The sequence below is a fragment of the Panthera onca genome, chromosome X (assembly GCF_046562875.1).
Source record: "Panthera onca isolate mPanOnc1 chromosome X, mPanOnc1 haplotype 2, whole genome shotgun sequence".
NCBI lineage: Eukaryota > Metazoa > Chordata > Mammalia > Carnivora > Felidae > Panthera > Panthera onca.
In genome coordinates this window covers 86,924,063-86,950,426 of record NC_138357.1, presented here as the reverse complement: position 1 = coordinate 86,950,426, position 26,364 = coordinate 86,924,063, and the positions used below count along the sequence as shown (strand labels likewise).

At 46.6% G+C, this 26,364-nt stretch overlaps 1 protein-coding gene across 1 annotated transcript; it reads left to right on the top strand.

Moving 5' to 3' along the window:
- Positions 1–578: 578 nt before the first annotated feature.
- PPP1R3F (protein phosphatase 1 regulatory subunit 3F) lies at positions 579–16,571 on the top strand. The gene is made up of 4 exons (XM_081792899.1): positions 579–1,668; positions 11,160–11,215; positions 11,657–11,736; positions 14,803–16,571. The coding sequence occupies exons 1-4, from the start codon at positions 662–664 to the stop codon at positions 16,096–16,098; spliced, it is 2,439 nt and encodes an 812-aa protein (XP_081649025.1). The 5' UTR covers positions 579–661; the 3' UTR covers positions 16,099–16,571.
- Positions 16,572–26,364: the final 9,793 nt, after the last annotated feature.

Sequence of the window (26,364 nt, the reverse complement as noted above, 5' to 3'; positions counted from 1 at the left end):
CCTCCGAGGCCGCTCTAACACCGCCCCTTGGTCTCTTTCTAGCCTTTGCATTAGCTAGTTCAGCCCTGGCATCGCCTCCTGAAGGTATAGTGCAAGCTCACAAGACTCCCCATTGGCTCGCTGTAGCTATTATCTTATCGTCATCTCCTTTACGCAACAGGCGCATGGCTCCCCATTGGCTATTTGCAGTTTCTGTCTTCGCGTCCCATCGCCTACGCAACTAAGGGATTTCCTACTTTTCGGGCCTCTCCATTCGCTCCCCATTGCCCCCATCGCCTGTAATCATTCCATTTTCCCCGTCGCCCACATGCCGCTCCCGCTCCTCCACTACCTCTCCTACTTTTGCTCTTTTCATCCCGGGCCTCGCACCACACCTATTTAGCTTCCCCCTCCATTGATTCCCCGACCATCCCGCCTCCTGCACCGCCCACTCTCGGGCATTCTCATTGGCTGCGTGCTTCTCCTGCACTTGAGTCACCGCTACGTCATCCGGGCGCGGCTCCCCATTGGCTCTCTGCTATACCTGTCTCCATCTCGCCGCCTACGCCCCCCGTGAGCCGTAACCCCCCCGCGCTGGCCTTCCCATTGGCTGCCCGCCCCTCCAGGCCCTGCCCCCGCCGGTCCCGCCACCCGTGCCGTCGGTGCCGCCGCCGCCGCCGATATGGCGCGCCCGGCCCCTGTGGAGCCCCCGCTGCGGCATCCCGCGCCCCCCTCGCCGGCTGCGGGCGAGCCCCGCACCTCAGTTGAGGCAGCGGTGGCCCCGCGGAGAGTGCTGTTCGCCGACGAGGCCCTGGGGCTGCCGCTGGCGCAGCTGCGCCGCTACCGGCCGTGGGGCGGGCCCGGGGCGGGCAAGATGGCGGCGGCGGCCGGGCAAGATGGCGACGGCGGCGGGGCTGACGAGGACGACGATGGCGAGGATGGGGATGAAGGGGAGGAGGAAGAGGAAGCTTGCCCTGAGCCCTCGCCGCTGTGCCCCGTCCCCGCTGGCGGGGGGTTTTACCTGGTGCCCACATTTTCGCTGCCGCCTGCGCCGGGCCGTCTGGAGCGCTTGGGGCGCGTCATGGTGGAGCTGGAGGCGCTGCTGCCGCCTCCTGGAGCGGTCCCCGGGGGTGCCGGGGTGTGGGTGCCTGGGGGACGCCCGCCGGTGCTGCGCGGGTTGGTACGTGTGCTGAACCGCTCCTTCGAGAAGGCGGTGCACGTGCGGGCCTCACACGACGGCTGGGCTTCCTTCTGCGACCATCCAGCGCGCTACGTCCCGCGCAGCCCACCGGGGGCAGGAGCGGGAGGACCAGGAGCAGGAGATCCCATCCTGGATCCCGGCCTGGGCCTGGGCTTGGGCCCTGGCCAGGCGTCCGCCTCCTCGCCCGACGATGGCGGCCGCACTGACCGCTTTGCCTTCCAGCTGCCCTTTGCTGAGGGCGCGGGCGATGGGGCGCGCCTGGACTTCGTGGTGCGCTATGAGACCCCCGAGGGCACTTTCTGGGCCAACAACCACGGCCGCAACTACACAGTCCTGCTCCGGATCGCACCCGCTCCCACACCCACTGATGCTGAAGGGCTGCCCCAGCAGCAGCAGCTGCAGCAGCTGGAGCCACAGCCCGAGTGCCAGGGTCCCGTGGAGGCTGAGGCCAGGCAGCTGAAGAGCTGCATGAAGCCGGTGAGGCGCAGGTAATGTCTGCCAGCGCCACCTCCGCCAACACAAGGCTGTGTCTGGGATGGAGGACGAGCATCCCGACCCAGGAACCCTGCAGGCCTGCTCTCCAGGACAGGGAGGAGGGCGCATTCAGTCAGCTAGTCAAAGAGTAATAGAGGCCAAACATATGCTAGGCTCTGTTTTAATTACTGGGGTTTCATTCATTCATTTATTGAATTCCACTGTAAAGCCCTGAACAAGACAGACCTCTTCCCTGCCCTCAAGGATCATACAGGCTCCTATTGGAGACGGTTTGAAGAAAAACAGGCCAGCAGATAAGATACATAGGGATAAGATTAGTTGCTGAGAGGAAAGCGAAAAAAGGGGATAGTTTGGAGGGAATAGCTGCTTTAGAGTGTTCAGGGAAGGCCTTTAAGGAGGTGAGTCTTTGATGATCATAAGAAGAGTCATGCACAGATATGGAGTGGAGGGGAGAAAGTTTGTAGAAAAGGGAACTGGGAGAACTTTTCCAAGGAGTTGCCATTTCAACTGAGTCCTGAATGATAAAAGAGGAGTGGTTATGCACACATATGGGAGCAAGGGTGTTCCCAGGCAGAGGGAACAGTGAGTACAAAGGTCCTGAGTGAGAGTGAGCTTGGCATGAATGATGAGCAGTGTGTGGGAGTGGACAGAACTTCAGTGACATGGTAGTGTGCACCAAGGGCCTTGCCAGTGGGGACAGGGAATCTGATCCCCATTTGACAGAGCAGCAAACCAGGGACCCAGAGGGAGAAACTGGTTGAGGAAGTGATGGCGCCTGGCTTTTCCAGTTCCACCACCACTGACCTTGAAGCCTGTGCATCTCTTTACTGTTAAGTTCTAATCTAGTGTAAGGCCTCCTGCAGGATTGAGGGGGAGGCAGTGGCTCTGGCAGAGGCAGAACCAGGTGGGCCTGGACTTGAAGCTCTCCTCCTTCGTTTTTGCCTGTGGCCATTCAGAGCCTGGGAGAAGGAACCAGTTAATCCCAGGAGGCCCTGATAGGAGACTAGGTTTTCTCAATCAAACTAAGAGTTCTTTGAGGGTAGCAGCTAGGCCTGATTCTTTGGAGGGGGTCACCTGAGTCTAGCCTGGGGTAAGTAGTTTCTGTGCACCTGTGGGAAGTGCATACATTTCCCTGCTTCTGGGAGGACTGGAAATGGGGATGGGAAAATGCGTTTGGGACCTTGTATATGCTTGATCAGAAGCCTCTGGTTGCAGCAAGATGTTTGTGGTCCTGGCAAGGCCTTAGGCTGTGAGTGAGTGGTTCAGAAAGGTCTAGCTTGGGGCTGGTGGGCAGATGTGTCTGGGTATGTGAGCAAGCAGGCAAGCACCCACTTACTGACCTGTGAGCTCCATAGTAACCTGAGACTTAGTTTAAAGGGGGCAGGCAGCATGCCTTTCCTTACAGTGTTAAGAGGGTGGATTCTGACATCAGAGCGCTTCGGTTCAAATTGCAGCCCTGCCATCTGTTGGCATTGTGAGCTTGGCTAACTCATTTGACTGCACTGTGCCTCAATACCCTCATCTGGAAAACATAATTATAACCCCTACTTCACAGGAGATGAGTAAAAGCCCTCGGAACTGAACGTGGCTCATAGTCGTGCCAGAAAGTGTTAGGTAGTGTTTATATTTGTATTTAGGGAATCACACGTACAGTTCTTTGGATACCCCTCCCAAATGCTGCTCTGCCTGTCACCTGCTGTGTGGCCTTGCCTCAGTTTCTTCATCTGTAAGCCTCAGTTTTCTCATCTGCTAAAGGGGAATGACAGTCACTTTGGTTGGATTGGATGCAGTGAACATGGGCAAGGTACTGAAGTGCGGTGGTAGTTGTGAAAGATAACAGTGGCCAGCATTTACTGATCTCTGCGCTGAGAGCTTCAAGTCTGTTCCCTCCTGAGCCCTGCTGTGCATGCTGTGTGGTATAGGTGCTATGATTATGCACGTTTAAGAAAGGAGACTGAGGTAGCTCAGGGAGGTGAGCCAGCTTGCTCAAGTCCACTCAGCTAGTGAGTGACAGGACCAGGGAGGACATGCTGGGGGCATTTTTTTTTTCTACTCTGGAAGGTCTGACCAGGTTCAGGGAAAATTCTGCATTTCACTCCCAGTGTTCCCAGCAGGTCATGCTTTCCTTTTAACTGTTCTCTCTGTCCCTGCCTCTGTCTCTGTCTCTCTTTCTCTCTCTGTCTCTCTCTCTCTTTGATTTTTTGAGGCATACCTATACAAGGCATACTGCTCTTAAGTGTAGGGTTCAGTGGATTTTTACGTATGCATGTTCTTGTGTAGAGATCACCCAGATCAAGGTTTCGAGTGGTTCCAGTGCCCCAGAATCATCTTCATTTCTGTCATTTCCTAAGTTGTCTTCCCAGGTGGCTGTCATGGGAGCCCTGTCTGTAAGATGCAGCAGTTTGGGTAACAGTTTGGTCATCTTGGAGTGTAAGAGGAAGAGAACAGAGAAATCAAAAGCTCACAGGGCCAAGGTGGGTGGGGAGGGTGTTTTTCTTTTAAAATACATGGGTGGTTTTAAGGAGAAATTGAAGCAGCCCGTTCAGACAATTGTTTTGGTATCTGGCCCCAGGTCTGTGGTTCCTAACATGACTTGTGATATTATTTTAAGTGGGCAGATGGCTTTTGGATAGCTTCTTTATCTTTTGATCTCAGCTCTTGCAAAGGGGAGGTTGCTGCTCATTGCAAGATCAGCGGTAAGATTTTCTTTGTAGGTCGGTGGCTTCCTTGGCGAGTACATTTCAACTTATTATCATTTTAAAAGCCGTGTGCTTCTGGTGACTTGGAGCGCTGTTGAAGAACAGCTGCCCCCTGCGACCCAGCCCTCTTGGGAAATGGTAGCTTGTAGCCGATCTCAGGGGATAGGCTTAACCTGCAGGCGCCCCACAGTAGAGAGCTCCTAGTTCAGAAGTGTTGGCTACAGGCCCACTGTGTGGTATGCACCAGGCACAGGGCAAGTCTTGGGTAGCCACTGGGATACAGCTCAGAAACCGAAATGGCCACATTCTTTGGATCGCTGGACCAGGCTTTTGATAACCCTTCGGCTCGGAGATGATCCATCAACAAGCATTTGTTGAGGGCCTACTATGTGCTGGGCACAGTGCTAGGTTCAATCGGGGAAAAAGCTGCAGACTGACGCTAAGATGTCAAAGGGTTTAATGGTAGAACTGGGTGGGAGAGGCAGGTACCGAGGGCTTGTATGAGTCTTGGTGGAGCCGCTGCTCTGTGTTGGGCATTTTGCCGAGGGTTTGCATGCACAGTCCTCATCTAATCCTTTCAAAACATTCCTTGGGAGAGAGACTGTTTTTACCCCTCTTTCCTGGATGAGCAAACTGAGGCTCCCAGAGTCCAGAGTCCTAGGGCTGGGTCAGGAGGAGTCCTCCTGGTGTGCCTTGGCTTAGCACCCTTAGGGGTGTCCTATTCCTCTTAAAAATAAAGACCAAGAAAGCTTTAGCATGACCTTCAAGAACCCCCTGCCCTGTCCCGCAGTCTGGCCCACACCGCTACTAGTCTCACACTGTCCTCTGCCTTCTGAGGTCCTGTCACTGCGCTCTTAACAAGGTACCTTACCCCTTCCTGCCTCAGGGCCTTTGCCCTTGCCGTTTCCATCACCAGGAATGTTGGTCCTGTGCTCCTTGTAGTCTCCTCATTTTGATCCTTCAGTTCTAAGAGTACTTCCTCTGGGAAGCCTGTCCATTCCAACATCTTCAGGCCCCAAAGTTGTTATAGCACAGACAGCCAAATAGGCAAGTCCAGCTGGAGAATGTCAGTCACATGGCAGAACAGCTGTATGTTGCCACCAATTTAGGATCATTTCCTACCCTGCCTGGAAGTCCTATTATATTTTTCTGATCCACTCTTGTCTCCACCTTGATGTGACTCAAATGTTCTTTACCTTCAGAATTTACTTCCTGCTTCAAGAAACAGAATGAGGTCATAAGAATGGAACTCCCCACAACTTGCAGCCCCCAAAGCCTGCAAACTAAGTTCCCTCCCTTGTGTTACAGGGGAGGAGGGTACCATTTTCCTCCCCTCAGGCCAGTTCCCCAACTTGTGCCCTGGCTTCTGTTTTCTGCCACTTGCTCCAGAACCTGACCCTTTCCTGGCAGCTTTTCACCGCCCTCCTCACTGATCCTCTATTTCAGCCTTTGTACATGCCAGTGTGTCTACTGTCTTAAAAACTTGTCCTTTGACCCTACCTCTGACCCTGCTACTCCCGGCCAGCACCTAATCACCTCCCTCCCCTTCATTGCTGACCCTCCTCTAAAGAGTTGCCTACTCTCTCCTCCATTTGCTTCAGCCCCCCACATCTACCAGATTCCATAGGTGGTTTTTGGCTTTCTTTTTGAAGTGGTTGAGCACTCCTACTTAAAACACTGTCTTCCTTTGCCTTGGGACCACGCTCTGCTGCTTTTCCTCTTAACTTTCTGGCCCTTCTCCTTGCTCTTTCCTTCAGCCTCACATAGCCAAACTCCATGTCTCCACTTGGCTGATGTCCCAAAGGTGCCTCCCTTGTTTGAGACTGAATCCATCACCTCCCCAATGGTGTTCCTGAGTGGCCTCTCCCCTACCCATCCCTTGCTTATCTTCCTTCTACGCATCCTAAGCCCATCCTGACCCTGGAGTCTAGGCCAGGGCCCTTTGTTCTAGGGCATTCTTCCTTTCCTGAAGGTACTGACCTCAGTTTGTAGTTAGACCTTCATTAGGGGATTACTGGACGACCCTCTCTGCCCTCTTAGACTGTAAGCTCCGTGAGGGGTAGGGACATGGTCTGCTTTTGTTCACCACTGTATTCCTACAGGGCCTGCCACAGTGCCTGGCACTTAAAGGTGCTCAATAAATGTTTGTTGAAAGAATGAGTGTGAGTTATTTTTTTAAATGTCTTCCTCTACATGAAATTGTAAGCTTCCTAGTTGAGTGTGCTCACCATTGTGTCTCCAGGGTCTGTCACTGGGCTGATGTGCAGTGAGACCTCAAATGATTTTTAGGTCCCCCGTTGCTGAATGGATGGGGACCCAACTTGCTATCTGAGTTTGTAGTCTTAGGGGAAACTAGAACAATTACAGTTGAAACAGGACAGGCCAAGGGCCATCTTAGTTGTTTGGAAAGTGAGGGTTTAGTGAGAAAGTGATCATCTTTGACTCCACAGGAAATTGGTAGGCCATCATGGTTAAGGAAGTGGACTGAGGCCACACACTATAGAAGTGGAGGAGCCGGGATCTGAGCTAGGGTGGTCCCGCTCTAGTTCTCCAGTTCTTAACTGCTGTACCAGGCCGGGTAGTGCGTCTTACCAGCCGGGCATTGCTGGGCAAGTTGCTTTCCTTTTCAGAGCCTCAGTTTCCCTTGGTGGAAATTTGGAGGGGATTACTGTTTGTTAGCACTTCATAAGCAATTTCCCACTATTTTCTTAATCCACCCAGCAGCCCTCTGAGGTAGGTATTACCATTATACCTTCTTCGCAGATGAGGAAACTGAGGCATAGAGAGGTTATATAACTTGCTCCAGGTCACACAGCTGGTAGGTGGCAGAGCTGAGGCTATTCAAAATTACATGTCCTGACTCCTTACTGAGATGGGAAATCCATTTCCTGGGTTCCAACAAATATTAAAGAAAAAGAACTAGCATAGGAAATAATCAGTGTGCATCACAACATGTAGTGAAGGTAAGTGTTTCATTCAAAGAACAACTGTTTTTCAGTTCTGTGTAAGTATGTATATTCACACATGTATGGGTGTTGCTGGGTTACAATGTAAAATGTATTTCTTATTGTGGGTCACGGCCAAATGAAGTCATTGCTGTAAAAGAAGCTCATAGCAGATAAACAGCTCTCCCTCCACCCTGCTGGATGGGCTGTTAAGTCCCAGGGTTGACACCAGCACACAGTGTGGCTGGGGAAGGCAGAGCGGTGCCCCACATAATATGGTGGCTTTCACAGCCGCTTCAAACCCTGTTCTTTTCAGAAAGCAGATGGCTTGGAACCGGAATTCCAAGTATCGGAGGGCAGGTTTCTGAAGCCACCCGACCCCTGGAGAGTCAGCGTTCTCTTCTAGTTGACTGCATGGGAGCTGGGGTCTGCTGACTTTCCCTCTGGGTGTCAGCTCATGACCCACTTTGGGCTGGCCAAGTTCTTTGAAAACAGCGTTGGGGTGCTCACGGAGGACTCGGGGCGGTGCTGGCAGAGATGTGACTGCTCATTGAAAGTCTGCTTTACTCCTCTCCTTTGGGGGTTGTCAGCCCTCTCTTGCTCTCTGCCTCTGGCAATGCACTTTTTTTTTGGTTGTGTCTCTGCTGGCCCAGGCTGGGGCCAATGGCACCTCTTTCTGAAATCTCACCTTCTGGTCTCCCCGGGTGCCATCTGAGGTGAGTGGTCACCGAGTTTCCTGACTGCAGGAGGAATTTTCACCCCCAGGAGGCTGGCACGCAGGCCCGGCGTGGCTCCTTCTAGGCTGTGCTGTATTGACTAGTTCTCGAGAACACCCAAAGGATGCATCCCAAGGGGTTCCCAGGCCTTTCCCCGGCCCGCTACTGCCCACTGCCCTTGAGCAGATACCACGTGGCATTTGTGGGGCTAGTGCCAAAAGAGCAGGTTTCCTTCTCGAAAATTAGCAAGCACCCTGGAGGTACAGTTTTGTTCTTAATCTCCTCCCTCCCCATTTTTCTGAGAAGCCCTCTTCTCTGTTACTGATCAATGAGTCAGTACACACTTGTACTCCATTTCTCTTACTATCCTCCTTTTGATTAAAGTCATAGCTGCTCCTGAATGTTTACTGTGAAAGACAGTTCAAAGATACTTAGTTTCTTTTTTTTTTTTTTGTTTCAGCCCACAGTTTCAAACACTGTCTTCAAAATGGAGCCCTCTTTGGATTGTTATCAGCGTGGTGTGTAGTTAGTGGGTGTAGAGACATGGTTCCTTGAGCCTCAGTTTCCGCATTTGTAAAAAGGGAAGGGTGTTGCTTTGAAGGATAGATGTGACGGTTTTCAAATGACTTGGTGTATCAATGAAAAGGGCCCACGTTGGAGGAGATGAACAATAAAAGCTTGTGCCTTCTGCTTTCATGTCTCTGACTTCAGAGGTAGGGAGAGTGACCTATGTACTTCTGCTGACTTTGTGCATCTTGGGATCGGCTGAATTGCTTGACCTGATTTTTGGATGTTCCCCCTCTTCTCACGCTCCTCAGCTGCGGAAGAGATGCTCTGGGGGCTGAGGGATTTGTTTTGTATTTGTTTTTCTTCTCTCTCTTCTCCCTTCAACTGAACTGTGGAGCTCTTTCTTTTCCTCCTGCTTTTCTCTCTCACATACATCTAGGACCCCGGAGTGGTATTTAGAAGCCTGGTTGCTGTGCATGTCAGCACTGGGCCACATGACAGGGGACAGCTTGCCTGGTCCTGCCCCTGGGAGGGAGAGCTGCCCCTCTGTGTGTCTGTGGGTCTTCTTGAAGAGGCTTGCTTTAGAAGATCCTAGGAAGATGACATTTTATCTAATGGAGGACGATGCCAGCAAGTCAGTAGAAATTGTGTTAGGCCACAAGTCCAAAGACGTGGATTTTAAACTTACTGGGGGGACTGGTGTAGGACCAAGCTGGTTTGTTCCAAATCCCCCCTTTTTTTTATCTGTGATGCTCAGGCGTTAGTGGCTGGGCTTCCAGAGTCACTCGCTCCAGGGCCTTGTAATATTCAGATTCAAATGATTTTGGTGGGATGCATGAGCCATAGTCCATGGAGAAAGACAGATGGTTCCTTCTGGAGCTTCCAGACTCTAGATCCATGTACCTGGTTCAGATTTCCTCCCTGAGGCATCTTTCAGCCACTTCTGTGTCTGGTGGTCTCTTAGCCACATGTCCCAAGATGGCAGGGAAACTGGGAATGAATATATGGGCAAAAAACAGGTTCAAAGAAAAGCCTGAATGAAAGAAGAGGGAGAGATCTTGTCTATTATTGCTACCCCCATCTACTTCTGGAAAGGATCAGAGATGGGATTGAGGTAAGACCCCAGTTTCCCTCGTCCAGGAAGTAGCAGTTGGTTGATCAAGAGCACAGATTTAGACATAGGAGCTGGAAGGCTTAGGTTTCAATCCTCGCGGCATGACCTTGAGCCGTTTACTTGGCTTTCTGCTTCATCATCTGTGAGGTGAAGATAATACTGCCTACTTCAGAGGATTAAAAGTACCTACCTCAGGATTGCTGTGAGGATTAAATTAACGTATGTGAAGCACACAGAACAGTGCCTCACATCATAGTAAGTATTATATTCAGGTCAGTTAGTGGTACTTGGTTTTTGTGAGGTCACTGATTGTTTTCAAAAAGTTGCAACCATCTGCAGAAATGTCAACATCATCATATTACCTTTTAGAAGAAAAAGGTCGGAGCCATTGCCTCAGCTCCTCTCTGTCCCTGCACATGTTTTTGTTAATGCTTCCCTCTCATTTGCCTTAATGTATAAACATTTGATACTCATTTCTGAGAATGAGAACAGTGATTTCTCTGTGATCCCTGTAACCCACCCCCACCCCCCTGGCAGAGGCTGGCTGAAATACACTTAGCTTATGCCACTTAGACCTCGGGCCTGACTTGCCTGGTGGAGGAGGACCAACACTAGTAGATATCTATAGTTGATCCACCCCTGCCCTGTGCCAGGCCCTGGTGTCTGGCTTGATGTCTTCATTTCTCTTGACTGCCCTGTGCCTGGTGTGCACATCCTGGCTCTCCTGTGCTCTGTTTTAAGGTGAGGAGGTTAAGGCTCTGAGAGGTTAAGTGGCCTGTGAGGCTGACATGGTGATGGGTGGAGGGTTGGTGGAGGGACCCGGGCCTTTGTGAGCCTGGGTTACTTCCTTTTTCTGCTGGCCTCCATCCTGTTCTCCAGTTGCTTCCTTTCTCCCCTCTGCTGCTTTCCGAGTCCTACAGTCTTCACCTGCCCTTTCTTGGAAAAAGTGGGTTCCTTTACAACTGGGAATATACCCTACAGAAACGATCCAACATGTTCATAAAGCTATGCCCAACAATGTCTGCTGTAGCCTGCTTTGTGAGAGCAAAACGAAGGAAACAAGTTAGTTGCTCAGTAGGATGGGAATGGGTACATACATTATGGTGAGCCTATATGATGGTAAACAGCCATTGCAAACGTTTGCAAAAGTGTATTAGTGATGCTTATTACTGCTAAATGGACAAAGCCAGCTGTGAAATTATGTCTGCAGAATCTAAGGGATTTCGTTGACTCTGCAATGAAATTTTCCAAAATGGTAATCGCAGTTGCCTTTGGCTGATGTGTGACTCTTTCCCTGCTTCTTTCTGCTTTCCTGTGTTTCATAAAACTTCTAGAGTGAGCACGTAGGGCTTTTCTAATCAGGGGATAAAAAGAGGTGGCAGAAGGGAAAACAGCCACTGTCACGTGAGGGTGGGCCACCACAGAGGCTCAGAAGGTGCCAGTGGGTGGCAGGACTGGCCTCTGGGGACATCAGATCCATGCATTCTCCCTTTTGTCCCACAGGCCTAATGAGGAAGAGCTGAGGATGAAGAACACCGATGATAACCCCCCTGCTGTGGGTAAGCAATTGGCAGGCTGTGGGGGTTTTAGCCATTTCTTTCTTTTTGAAACATTTTTAAATGTTTACTTTTTGAGAGAGAGAGAGAGTATGAGCGGGGGAGGGCCAGAGAGAGAGGGAGACACAGAATCCGAAGCAGGCTCCAGGCTCCGAGCTGTCAGCACAGAGTCTGCCGTGGGGCTCGAACCCATGGACCATGAAATCGTGACCTGAGCCAAAATCGGACGCTCAAGCGACTGAGCCACCCAGGCGCCCCTACCATTTCTTTCTTTCTCCCTGTTTTCTTTCTTACAAATTAAGAGGTGCTCTCTGCCTTAGACTAGCACAGAAAGCTTCAGAGGCAAAACTGCCAAGTGGCCAAAAGACCAGATTTACTTAACTAAACCGGGCCTTCTCGGACACCTGCCTCACCCCAATGCTGCCCTTCTCTTATCTCCAACAGAACGCCCTAATGTCCAGGAGTCACTGGGTCCCCTGGTGGCCCCCACCCCTCTCCGTCCATGGCCTCAGATGACACTTCAGGTAAGTAGGCTCTGGCAGCCTGTGGATGGACAGCCCAATGGGAGACTGGGTGGTGGGGACTGACTTGCTCTAGGTCTATCCTAGGTCGGAGGGAGTCCCCCCTTGCAAATCAGAACCTGATGGCGGAGGAGTAGGGTGCAGTTATTCACTTGAACTTATAGAAATGTCATTTGTTAATTTAGCAAATATTTATTGACTGCTTGCTCTGTGCCAAGCAGTTATGGATGCTGGGAATATGGTAGTGACCAAAAACGCTGTCTTCATGGGGCTTACTAGCATTTTAGTGGAGTGAGACATGACAAAACAAAATAATAGTTAAAATATATGGCATTTTATTTTATTTTATTTTATTTTTTAGAAGGTTAAAAATTCTTTTAGAGAGCAAGAATGGAGGAGAGGGGCAGAGGGAGACAGACAGAGAGAGAGAGAGAGAGAGAGAGAGAGAAAGAGAGAATCTTAAGCAGGCTCCATGCTCAGCACAGAGCCCGATGTGGGGGCCAATCCCATGACCCTGGGATCATGACCTGAACCAAAATCAAGAGTCAGATGCTCAACCCACTGAGCCACCCAGGTGCCCCAAAATGTAGGGTATTTTAGATGATGATGAGTGCTAAGGAAAAAAAAATTAAGGGATGGGTGGGGAGTGTGTGTGTGTGTGTGTGTGTGTGTGTGTGTATGATATGTGCACGGGTGAGACACAGCCACACACACACGGGTGGAGGGAAGTTTTGTGAGTTTAGATCCAGTGGCCAGAGGAGTCCTTAGTGGTGAGATTTGAGCAAAGATCTGGAGAGGGTGAAAGTGAGCCATGCAGATAACTAGGGGAAGAACATCCCGGGCAGGTGCGAAGTCCCCTGGCAGGGCCATGACGAATGTGTGTGAGGAACAGCAAGGAGCAGTGGTCAGGAGGGGGGAGCAGCAGGGGATGAGGTCAGACAGGGGGTGGGGGACAGATTGTGTAGGGTGTCATGGGCCATGGAGAGAGCTCTGATTTTACTCTGAGTGATGGAAGAGCCACAGAAAGGTCGTGAGCAGAGGAGGGCCATGATCTAACAGGATTTAACAGGCTCCCTCTGGCTGCTGTGAGGGAAATAGGCTGTAAGGGTGAGGGCAGGAGCAGGGGGACGGTGAGGGGGAGGCTACTGCAGTGATCCAGGCAAGCGGTGCGGTGCTGGCAGGGATATATAGAGAGAGATTCTGGAGATGTATGTTACTGTGTATGTGTATGTATGTTTTAACTTTTTAGTACAAAGATTTTCAAACATACAGAGAAGTAAAGAGACTAGTATAATGAACACACATACATTCATCACCCAGGTTCAACAAATTTCAGCACTTGTCCATTCCTACTTTTTCCTTACTCCCTCTCCCCCATTTCCTATGGAATTATTTTGGAAAAAAAATCCAAGCATTATCTTATCCATAAAGACTTCAGTTTGTATCTCAGAAAATTAAGCACTCATACAAAAACCACATACACTTGATGCAACATCATGCCTCAGGAAGTTAACAGTCAATCTTTAGTATCATGAAATATTTGATCAGTGTTCAAATTTCCTTATCTCATAGGCATTGTGAGACCCAAACCAGGTCAACACATTGCATTTAGTTGATGAGTCTTTTTAGATTTTTAAATCTCCCCCACTTTTTCTGGCAATTTGTTTGTTGAAGAAACCTTGTTTGTCCTTTAGAGTTTCCCACAGTCTGGTTTTGGCTGATTGTATTCATGTGGAAACACCTTTCTTATTCTATTAATATATTAATTCCATTTAATTGGTATGCTCTATTAAATTGAATTAATTTATTTAACTATCAATTTTGTTCAATTGATTTATTAAATATAATCTATTATTATTAAACTAATTTAACTAGAATGGGGCTCTATTGAATTCTCTTATTCCCATTTCATTTATTAACTGGAATTCCTCTCTAAAAAAAAACTTTCTCGTATCAGCCATTTGGCTACCTTGAGGGTATATAGTTTATGCTGAAAAAGCTGTATAAATACTTAATTTTTTCCCTTTTGTTTACCAGTTTTCAGAAGTAATGAACTTCTCCAAGGGTGACCAATTAAAGGATTTTTGGTTTTGGGGTATTATTAACTCATGAATTTTAAACATATTTAATAAGTTTCAATCCATTGCATTTATTTGTTTTGATGCTTGAATTGAACTATCTCTGGTCAGTGTGAACTTACTTACATTGGTTCCAGATTCCTTGTGAACCCACTCCCCATCCTTCTTTGAATACTTCCTTACACGGTGGAATGACAGTATGGCCTAGACTCATCTTGGGCTTTCCCTGCCTCACACCTGAAAGCAGCCATTTATTTAAAAAAGCTCTGGTTCCTTTTAGTGGAGAATGGTATTTAGAAATCAAGATCTGGGTGCTAGATGTTTTTGTTGCTGCTAGATTGGTCATTGTTGCTAGGCCTTGTCAAAATAAATTTGTTTTAATTATTTTTTTAACATTTATTCAGTTTTGAGAGAGAGCACAAGCAGGGGAGGGGCGGGGGGGGGGGCAGAGCATGAGTGGGGGAGGGGCAAAGAGAGAGGGAGACATAGAATCCGAAGCGGGCTCCAGGCTCTGAGCTGTCAGCACAGAGCCCGACGTGGGGCTCAAACCCACGAACCGCAAGATCATGACCTGAGCCAAAGTCGGACGCTTAACCGACTGAGCCACCCAGGTGCCCCAAAATAAATTTGCTTTAAAAGAGAAAACACATGAACACATATGGATATTCTAGATATGTTTTGGACACCAACCAACAATATTTACTGACAGCCATTCACCAAACATTGGTGCTCACGGAATTCCTTAGCTTTATGATCTGCAAGAAGCCCCCTTTTCCTACATCTGATTGTGTTATTTTAATACAGATGACATAGTCTTTCGAGTTTGGAGAATTATAGAGGGCTCCTTAAGGAGTGTTTATTTGGAAACACCTGTGGGGCTGGGTGTGGGCTGTCACCAGCTCTCACTGTCTCTGCTTGTCCCAACCCCTCCTCTACTTCTTTCCTTTCCCTTTCTCTCCCCTCCTGCCCTGCCCCCTCCCAATGGCTCTAGGTTCCTGAAGTTACAGTGACTGGCAAACCCCCAGAGGAAGGTGACGTTCCTAGAAGCAATCTGCCCTTGGCTTTCACAGAGGTCCCCCAGGCACCAGTCATCAGGATTCTCCCCTCTTCCTCTCACTCTGGCCTGGGTGGCTTCCCCAGGGACCAGGCCTCAGGGCCCGATGCAAGTGAGGGGGCAGCCGGGCCTCTCCTGGAACCCAGCCAGCAACAGGTGGAGGCCACGTGGGAAGTATCGAGAGAGAATGGAGGGGGCCGAAAGGACTCAGTCGTGGGGGCCATTATGGATGAACCCCCTGGGGGTCTGGAGGTCGTGAGTGGGTTGGAGGAGCTGCTTGGCGAGGACACCATTGACCAAGAGCTGGAGCAGCTCTACCTGTCTCACCTGAGCCGCCTGCGGGCTGCTGTGGCTGCAGGTGGGATAGGAGGTGGTGGGGAGGGCCCCACAGATGGGGGGGTGTCCCCCAGCCATCCCCTGGGCATACTCACGGACCGCGACCTGATCTTGAAGTGGCCTGGCCCTGAGCGGGCTCTGAACAGTGCCCTGGCTGAGGAGATCACACTGCACTATGCCCGGCTGGGGCGTGGTGTGGAGCTTATCAAGGACACTGAGGATCCTGATGAGGAGGGGGAGGGTGAAGAGGGGCTTTCCATTATACCCTCCAGTCCAGAAGGGGATACCCCCAAGGAATCACCTCCGGAAATCCTCTCTGGGGCCCATTCTGTGGTAGCCACTATGGGAGATGTGTGGCTCCCGTGGGCAGAGGGCTCGGGATGTGACAGCACCGTGGTTCTGGGTACAGAGGGTCAGTTCGCTGGGGCTCCAGAAAAGGGGTTGGGCAAGGACACTGATTCTTTGCACATGAATAAGGTGACAGCTGGGGTGACTAGGTCCCTGGGTGGGAAAGAAGGCCGCAAGGAGTTTACCACTGAGTGGGCAGGCAGCCTCGTTCCTATATCTGGCAAGGAACCAGCTGCCCCAGCCCTATGGAGGCAAGGTCTCACCAACCTTAGTCCCTCGGGGGCTGAAGTCTGCCCTTCCAGTTTGGCCAGGCCCCACGTGAGCTCCCAGGATGAAAAGGGTTCAGGCCCAAGCCTTGAGCCCCTAAAGAGGTCACCCACCTTAGCAACTCCTGCAGAATGTGTGTGTGTATTGCCTCCCCAGCTCTGGGGGCCCTTGACCCAGACTCTGGGGGTCCTGGCTGGGTTGGTAGTTGTCCCTGTGGCTCTGAACAGTGGTATGTCCCTGCTGGTGCTTGCACTGTGCCTCTCTCTGGCCTGGTTCTCGTAGGAGCTGCTTGTGGGGAGCAGCAGTAGCAGGCATTCCCCTCTCTGGGATCTGGGGAGAGGCAGTCCCTGCACCACCCCCAGGGGCTTCAGATGGTACATGTGGCCTATATAGTGAGGGGTCTTTTGCTTCTGAGGATGCCCTACTGAAGAGAGACCTTCCTGTCCCTGAGGTCTTGTTGGCACAGGGCTCCCTGTGGTGACACTAGTGGAGGGGAACAGGGCAAGGTGGATGGTGTGAGATAACTTTCAGAAAGGAACTGGGCATGTCCTCCCTTCCCCCCCCCCAAGCCTGTATTTATTTTTGTATAATTCTCTGGATGAGGGAGAGTGGTCGTGAGCTGGTCTTGGGGCACAATTACCCAGAGATATATTTATTAACAGCCAACCTGTGCAACCTGCTGGAGCTTTATTTTTAATTTAATTTATATAGAGTACCTATTATTATATGCCACAATAGAGCTCTATGAGAAATGATGTGTCTTTCTGTGCCGTGTTCTCCTGTTTGGGCCTGAGCGTGTGGGGTGGTCGTGTTCTGTGGGAGGATGAAGGTGGGGAGGGGGGCATGAGACATGGTCATGCCTGTTGCTGCTGCTTCAGTGTATCCTTGAGGATCTGTGTCACCTCACCTCATGGGCCTACTCTGTGTGGTCCAGTGGTCTTGTGGGGGAGGCAGGTCCTTTGGTCTTTTCCATATTCTGCCAGGGAGGGAGGAAGAGTGGTTGCCACATGAGGGTTTGGTGTCAAACACGTAGCTGTGGTCCACCATAGATGTGGGGATACCAGTTTTGAATCAGCCACAGTTTTGAAGTTACCGGGAGAAAAAACAGCCTTTGACACCAGGAGGGAGACCCCTCTCCCCACTCCACCCCCCAAGATTGGGAAGGTCTCAGAAATGTACTGTGAAGAATTCATACTGGAGTTGCTGTCCACAGACATTGCATTTCTAACTTGAAACAGGAAACTCAGAAGCTTTGACAGAAAAGATAGATATATTTACTGCATGCAAATAAAAATCTCTACATAGCAAAATAAAACCATATATTTATTTACCTCCCCTCATAGCAAAATTTTATACCAGCTTTCTTCAGTTCTCTTCCAGGGCCCTGGTGCTTTTCTGAAACAGCTCCAATCAGATTGCTTGTCTGACCACATCAGCAGAAGTGCTGAAGTCACTGGTGATATTCACATTGGTATATCAATGGCCACATCCCAGACTTCATCTTACTTGACCTATTGGCAGCATTTAACACAGTTGGTCATCCCCTCAACCTTGAAAGCCTTCTTTACTTGGTTTCCAGGACAGCACATTTGCCTAGTTTTCCTCTTTCCTCATCGGCCACTCTTCTAGAATAGTGCTTGGCACATAGGAGGTACTCAGTACATACCTACTGAATGAAATAAATGAAGGAACAGATAAATCTATGTGGGGAAATACAGAGACATGGCTAGAGAGCTTAACTGGCCATTCAGTGGTCAAAAGCTCAGTTCCGTTCCACTGACATTGACTGACCGCCTTTGCTCTGGGGACGCAGAGGAAGAATCTCACAGTCTAGTCGGGGAGACAGATACAGAGAAAGGATTTTAGTGCAGTGTGGTTGGTGCATTTGCAGTGATGGGGGTCCCAGGACAGATGCTCAGCCCACTGTGGGGACTCTGGAAACCTTTTTGGAGGGTATGGTGTCTTAACTGAGTTAAAATATGAGAAGGAATACATCAGGTAGTGAAGGGGAAGAGAGGGAAGTCCAGTCAGAAAGAATAGCATTTCAGAGGTCTGGAAGTGGAAAATAGCTACTGAAAACAAATTCAACACCCACTTATTTCACCTGCCTTTCAATGAGGATATTCTGACTTGGTCAAATACCAAATTCCAGACATGTGTCCATCATCTTCCATTGATGTGATAATTTGCTCAATGTCAAAAAAGGCAACTTTATGCCAACTGGATTGAAAAATTAGATTAAATGGACAAATCACTCAAATTACCACAGACCTGTGACTTGCCAAAATTGTCTCGAAAAAGGAAAAGTTGAGCAGTCCTATGACCGTTAAAGGTAATAGAACCTATAGCCCAAAATCTTCTCACATGGAAACTCTGGGTCCAGATGGCTTCCCTGGTGAAATACTCAAGGAAAAAATAATTCTGATTTTGCAAAAGCAATTTCAGAGGGCAGAAAGAGGGAGCATTTCTGATACTTTTTATGGGACTGATACAACCTTGATACCAAAACTTGATGAGTGAAAGAATATTACAGATCTCAAGAAAATATACAAATACCTTAAATAACTGCCTGTCTTAGTCTGTTTAGGCCACTATAACAACATAGTGTAGACTAGGTGGCTAGAAAACAACATTTATTACAGTTTGGGAGGCTGGGAAGTTGAAGATCAAAGCACCTGCAGATTTGGTGTCTGATGAGGACCAACTTCCTGGTTCGTAGATGGCTGTCTTCTAGTGGTGTCCTCACATAGTGAAGGGGCAAGGTTGCCCTCTGCAGTCTCTTTTATAAGGGCACTCATCCCATTCCTGAGGGCTTCACCTTTCATGATCTAATCACCTCCCAACCCCCCCCCCCCACCTCCTAATAACATCACACTGGGAATTAAGTTTCAACATATGACTTGTGAGGGGACACAGTCATTTAGTCTATAGCACTGCTTATGTCCAATATATTTAAAAAGTATAGTATAGTCAAGTTGGATTTATTCTAAAACTGCAATGTGGTTTAGCATTTGAACTCAATCAGCATAAGTTCTTTCATTAACATATTAAAGGAGAAAAAACACAATAATCTCAATAGATGTAGAGAAAGGGTTAGATAAACTTTGACATCTATTCATGATTGTAAAAACCTTAGCAAATTAGAATGGATAAGAAAACAAGATTCATCTATATGCTGTTTACAAGAGACCCACTTTAGACCTAAAGACACCTTCAGATTGAAAATAAGGGGATGGAGAACCATCTATCATGCTAATGGTCAACAAAAGAAAGCTGGAGTAGCCATACTTATATCAGATAATTTAGACTTTAAAATAAAGACTGTATCAAGAGATGCAGAAGGGCATTATATCATAATCAAGGGGTCTATAGACCAAGAAGACCTAACAATTGTAAACATTTATGCGCCAAATATGGAAACACCCAAATATATAAATCATCACAAACATAAAGAAACTCATTGATAGTAATACCATAATAGTAGGAGACTTCAACAAACCACTCACAGCAATGGACAGATCATGTAATCAAAAAATCAACAAGGAAACAATGGCTTTGAATGACACACTGGACCAGATGGACTTAACAGATATATTCAGAACATTTCATCCGAAAGCAGCAGAATATACATTCTTCTCCAGTGCACATGGAACGTTCTCCAGAATAGGCCATATACTGGGACACAAATCAGCCCTAAGTAAGTACAAAAAGATCGAGATCATACCGTGTATATTTTCAGACCACAACACTATGAAACTCAAAATCAACCACAAGAAAAAACTTGGGAAGGTAACAAATACTTGGAGACTGAAGAACATCCTACTAAAGAATGAATAGGCTAACCAAGCAGTTAAAGAGGAAATTAAAAAGTATATGGAAGTCAATGAAAATGATAACACCACAACCCAAAACCTCTGGGATACAGCAAAGGCGGTCATAAGAGGAAAGTATATAGCAATCCAGGCCTTCCTAAAGAAGGAAGAAAGATTTCAGATACACAACCTAACCTTACGCCTTAAGGAGCTGGAAAAAGAACAGCAAATAAAACCCAAAACCAGCAGAATACAGGAAATAAAAAAGATCAGAGCACAAATTAATGCTATTTAAACCAAAAATATAGTAGAACAGATAAATGAAACCAGAAGCTGGTTCTTTGAAAGAATTAACAAAATTGATAAACCACTAGCCACTTTGATCAAAAAGAAACAGGAAAGGACCCAAATAAGCAAAATCAAGAATGAAAGAGGAGATCACAACCAAAAGAACAGAAATAAAAACAATAATAAGAGAATATTATGAGCAATTATATGCCAATAAAATGGATACAATCTGGAAGAAATGTACAAATTCCTGGAAACATACACACTACCAAAACTGAAACAGGAAGAAATAGAAAATTTGAACAGATCCATAACCAGTAAGGAAATCGAATTAGTAATCAAAATCTGCCAAAAAACAAGAGTCCAGGGCCAGATGGCTTTCCAGAGGAATTCTACCAAACATTTAAGGAAGAGTTAACACCTATTCTCTTGAAGCTGTTCCAAAAAATAGAAACGGAAGGAAAAATTCTAAACTCTTTCTATGAAGCCAGCATTACCTTGATCCCAAAACCAGACAGAGACACCACTTAAAAGGAAAACTATAGACCAATTTCCCTGATGAACATGGATGCAAAAATCCTCGACAAGATATTAGCCAACCGGCTCCAACAATACATTAAAAAAATTATTCACCACGACCAAGTGGGGTTTATACCTGGGATGCAGGGCTGGTTCAATATCTGCAAAACAATTAACGTGATTCATCACATCAGTAAAAGAAAGGACAAGAACCATATGATCCTCTCAATAGATGCAGAGAAAGCATTTGACAAAATACAGCATCGTTTCTTGATAAAAACCCTCAAGAAAGTAGGGATAGAAGGAGCATACCTCGAGATCATAAAAGCCATATATGAACGACCCAATGCTAACATCACCCTCAATGGGGAAAAACTGAGAGTTTTCCCCCTAAGGTCAGGAATGAGACAGGGATGTCCACTCTCGCCACTGTTATTCAAGATAGTATTGGATATCTTAGCCTCTGCAATCAGACAACACAAAGGAATAAAAGGCATCCCAATCAGCCAGGAGGAGGTCAAACTTTCACTCTTTGCAAATGACATGATACTCTATATGGAAAACCCAAAAGATTCCACCAAAAAACTGCTAGAACTGATTCATGAATTCAGCAAAGTTGCAGGATATAAAATCAACGCACAGAAATCGGTTGCATTCCTATACACCAACAATGAAGCAACAGAAAGAGAAATCAAGGAATCAATCCTATTTACAGTTGCACCAAAAACCATAAAATCTAACCAAAGAGGTGAAAATCTATACACTGAAAACTACAGAATGCTTATGAAAGAAATTGATGAAGACACAAAAAAATGGAAAAAGATTCCACGCTCCTGGATAGGAAGAACAAATATTGTTAAAATGTCGATACTACCCAAAGCAATCTACATATTCAATGCAATCCCTATGAAAATAACACCAGCATTCTTCACAGAGCTAGAACAAATAATCCTAAAATTTGTATGGAACCCCGAATAGCCAAAGTGATCTTGAAAAAGAAAACCAAAGCAGGAGGCATCACAATCCCACACTTTAAGCTATACTACAAAGCTGTAATAATCAAGACAGTATGGTACTGGCACAAGAACAGACACTCAGATCAATGGAACAGAATAGAGAACCCAGAAATGGACCCACACACGTATGGCCAACTAATCTTTGACAAAGCAGGACAGAATATCCAATGAAATAAAGACAGTCTCTTCAACAAGTGGTGCTGAGAAAACTGGACAGCGACATGCAGAAGAATGAACTTGGACCACTTTCTTACACCATACACAAAAATAAACTCAAAATGGATGAAAGACCTCAACGTAAGACAGGAAGCCAACAAAATCCTCGAGGAGAAAACAGGCAAAAACCTCTTTGATCTTGCCCGCAGCAACTTCTTACTCAACTCGTCTCTGGAGGCAAGGGAAACAAAAGCAAAAATGAACTATTGGGACCTCATCAAAATAAAAAGCTTCTGCACAGCAAAGGAAACAATCAGCAAAACTAAAAGGCAACCGACAGAATGGGAGAAGATATTTGCAAATGACATATCAGATAAAGGGTTAGTATCCAAAATCTACAAAGAACTTATCAACCTCAACACCCAAAAAAACAAAGAATCCAGGGAAGAAATGGGCAAAAGACATGAATAGACACGTCTCCAAAGAAGACATCCAGATGGCCAACCGACACATGAAAAAAGGCTCAACATCACTCATCATCAGGGAAATACAAATCAAAACCACAATGAGATACCACCTTACACCTGTCAGAATGGCTAACATTAACAACTCAGGCAACAACAGATGTTGGCGAGAATGCGGAGAAAAAGTATCTCTTTTGCATTGTTGGTGGCAATGCAAGCTGGTGCAGCCACTCTGGAAAACAGTATGGAGGTTCCTCAAAAAACTGAAAATAGAACTACCCTACGACCCAGCAATTGCACTATTAGGCATTTATCCACGGGATACAGGTGTGCTGTTTCGAAGGGACACATGCACCCCATGTTTATAGCAGCACTATCAACAATAGCCAAAGTATGGAAACAGCCCAAATGTCCCTTGATGGATGAATGGATAAAGAAGATGTGGTACACACACACACACACACACACACACACACACACAATGGAGTATTACTCGGCAATTAAAAAGAATGAAATCTTGCCATTTGTAACTACGTGGATGGAACTGGAGGGTATTAGGCTAAGTGAAATTAGTCAAAGAAAGACAAAAAATCATATGACTTCACTCATATGAAGACTTTAAGAGACAAAACAGATGAACATAAGAGAAGGGAAACAAAAATAATATGAAAACAGGGAGGGGGACAAAACAGAAGAGACTCATAAATATGGAGAACAAACTGAGGGTTACAGGAGGGGTTGTGGGAGGGGTATGGGCTAAATGGGTAACGGGCACTAAGGAATCTACTCCTGAAATCATTGTTGCACTATATGCTAATTTGGATGTAAATTTTTAAAAATAAAAAATAAAATTAAAAAAAACCTTAGCAAATTAGTTGAATAAATTTTCTTAAAAGGTATCTATCTGCAAGGAATTACAGTAAATGACATACTTCAAATGAAATTTTAAGAGCTCTGACATTTGGAACGTGGCAAGAATGTCTGCTATCGCCATTTCTACTCACCATTGTACTGGAGGGCCTAGCAAGCACAATAAGCCAAGGAAAAGAAATAAAAAAATATTTAAAGACTGGAAATGAAGAACAGGATTGTCATTATTTGTAAATGATACTATTGTGTATATAGAAAATCCAAAAAAATCCATGGACAAAGTATTAGAATTAATTATTAATAGTTTAAAAACTCTGATTTTCTGATACAAAATCCATATTCAAAAATCAATTGAGGGGCACCTGGGTGGCTCAGTCAGTTAAGCATCCGACTTCTGCTCAGGTCATGATCTTGTGATCCGTGAGTTTGAGACCTGCTTCGGGCTCTGTGCGGACAGCTCAGAGCCTGGAGCCTGCTTCACATTCTGTGTCTCCCTCTCTCTCTGCCCCTCCCCCCCCCCACTCTCTCTCTCTCTCTCTCTCTCAAATATAAACACTTTAAAAAATCAATTGCTTCTGGGGCGCCTGGGTGGCTCAGTCGGTTAAGCGGCGGACTTCAGCTCAGGTCACGATCTCGCGGTCTGTGAGTTCGAGCCCCGCGTCGGGCTCTGGGCTGATGGCTCGGAGCCTGGAGCCTGCTTCCGATTCTGTGTCTCCCTCTCTCTCTGCTCCTCCCCCGTTCATGCTCTGTCTCCCTCTGTCTCAAAAATAAATAAAAAACGTTAAAAAAAATTAAAAAAAAATCAATTGCTTCTATATGCTAACAACAAACAGACAATTTTAATAAAGATACCATTTATGAACTACTCAGAAATTATCAAAAGAGGGCAAGATCTTTCTTTTAAAGATTTTATGTTTAAGAAAGACATTTTAAAAGATTAGATAAATAGATACACATGTTCATCGAATTAAAGCATCCATGTCATAAATCTGTCGGTTCCCTCCAAGCTGTTTCATAGGTTCAATGTAAATCTGATCATGATTTCAATAGATGTGTGTGTGCATATCATAGCAAGTTAATTCTTAAATTTATGTGGAAGTGCCAACTAGCCAGAACACTCATACTTATTGTAAGACATAGCAATTAAGATGGTGTGATATTGCTGCGAAGGTAGACAAATAGACAATGAAAGACCAGTGGTCTCAGAAACAGACCCACTCATATATAGACACAGAGTAGGTGGCTAGAGAGGTATTATGAGACAGTGGGAAACAGTTGGGACTTCAAAAAATGGAACAATCCATTATCCAAATTGAAAAAAAATGAAATTGGATACTTACCTCACAACACAAAAATAACTCTAGGGCAGATTCAAAACCTAAACGTGAAAAGCAAAACCAAAGACCTTTAAGATTTTAATATAGAAAAATACTTTCATATACTCATGGTAAAAAAGGTTTTCTTTTTAAAATAATTTTTAAACGTTTATTCATTTTTGAGAGACAGAGACAGAGTGTGAGTGGGAGAGGGGCAGAGAGCGAGGGAGACACAGAATCTGAAGCAGGCTCCAGGCTCTGAGCTGTCAGCACAGAACCTCATGCAGGGCTCAAACCCACAAACCATGAGATCATGACTTGAGTCGAAGTCAGATGCTTAACTGACTGAGCCACCCAGGAGCCCCTAAAAGTTTTTCTTAAACAAGATACAAAACACTAAGCATAAATGACAGTTATAAAACATTCAATTACGTTAAAATTAAGAATGTTTGTTGATTAAAAAAACACCATTGGGGTGCCTGGGTGGCTCAGTCAGTTGAGCATTCGACTCTTGATTTCAGCTTAGGTCATGAGCCCAGGGTCATGGGGTCAAGCCCTGCATTGGACTCTGCACTGAGCGTGGAGTCTGCTTGGGATTCTCTCTCTCCCTCTGCTCCTCTCCCCCATTTGTGCTGTTTCTCTCTCTAAAATAAACAAATAAATAAAAACAAGAACACAAACCAAAAAAACACCCTAAAGAGAGTGAAAATCACAACTTGGGAACAAATTGTGAGAAGATAATTCAAACACATATAACTGATGAAAAGCTCAAACCTAGAACATATAAAAAACTACAAATAGAAAAACCAACAAGGTGGGTGCCAACAAGTGTATAAATAAATTATATATCATAGAATGGAATATTGTATGATAAGAATGAAAAATCTACAACAACATGGAATAATAGCCTGGATGAATCACACAGACATGATGTCGAGCAAAAGAAGTCAAACAGAAAAATGGGCAAAATGAATCCGTTTACTGGTGGTAAAATTATAAAGAAAATCAAGAGAATGATTATCACCAAGTCATGATAATATTTACTTCTATGGGAAGGAGGGAGGGATGTAATTGGAAAGGGGCCCAGGAGACTTCTGGAATGTCAATACTGGTCTACAACTTTACCTGGGTGGTTGTTCATGGGTGTACAAGTCATTAATATTCATTGAAATGTACATTTCTCAGGAAAAAGAAGAAATTACAACTAAAACAAAATGTAGTGAGTAGTGGCAGTGATGTGACTCTCTGGGACTCTTCCACACAAGCTCTGAGCGACCCCAGTTTTTCTTGTCTAGACCACGAAGTGTAGGTGGACTACTTCCTTCAGAACCTCCCCTGGGGTCAAAGTCTTGCATTTAGTCCTGTAGGTTACTGAGGCTCCCCCAACCCTGTCTGTGGAAGTCATGTTTTGGGGTTGTTTATTCTGTGTCTCCTGACACCAGCCATGGAATGGGGACACGCACCTCTTGGGGGATGGAGAGGATCTGTCCATTTTGTCATCAGACGTCGGAGTCCATCTTCCCTTGGACCTCATTCATACATGGTTTTAGAGCCTGAAAGAGTTCATTTATTTATTTATTTAAAAAAATTTTTTTTAACGTTTATTTATTTTTGAGACAGAGAGAGACAGAGCATGAACAGGGGAGGGTCAGACAGAGGGAGACACAGAATCTGAAACAGGCTCCAGGCTCTGAGCTGTCAGCACAGAGCCCGACGCAGGGCTCGAACTCACAGACTGAGAGATCATGACCTGAGCCGAAGTCAGACACTCAACCGACTGAGCCACCCGGGCGCCCCTGGAAGAGTTCATTTAAAAGCCAGAACCCCAAGTCCTGGTATGTGTGACCTTGGGTAGGTCATCTGTCCCCTCCCAGCCTCAGTTTCTCATTCTTTTTGTTAAGTTTTATTTATTTATTTTTAAGAGAGAATGAGAGCAGGCAAGCAGGGGAGAGGCAGAGAGAGAGGGAGAATCTGAAGCAGGCTCTGCATCGCCAGCACGGAATCCGACATGGTGCTTGAACCCATGAACTGTGAGATCATTACCTGAGCCAAAATCAAAAGTTAGACACTCAACTGACTGAGCCACCCAGGCGCCCCGTCAGTTTCT

Coding starts and splice junctions, on each gene's coding strand:
- PPP1R3F (XM_081792899.1), top strand. CDS start 662: ATGGCGCGCCCGGCCCCTGTGGAGCCCCCGCTGCGGCATCCCGCGCCC. Junction 11,216..11,656: donor TGATAACCCCCCTGCTGTGG/GTAAGCAATTGG, acceptor TATCTCCAACAG/AACGCCCTAATGTCCAGGAG. Junction 11,737..14,802: donor GGCCTCAGATGACACTTCAG/GTAAGTAGGCTC, acceptor CAATGGCTCTAG/GTTCCTGAAGTTACAGTGAC.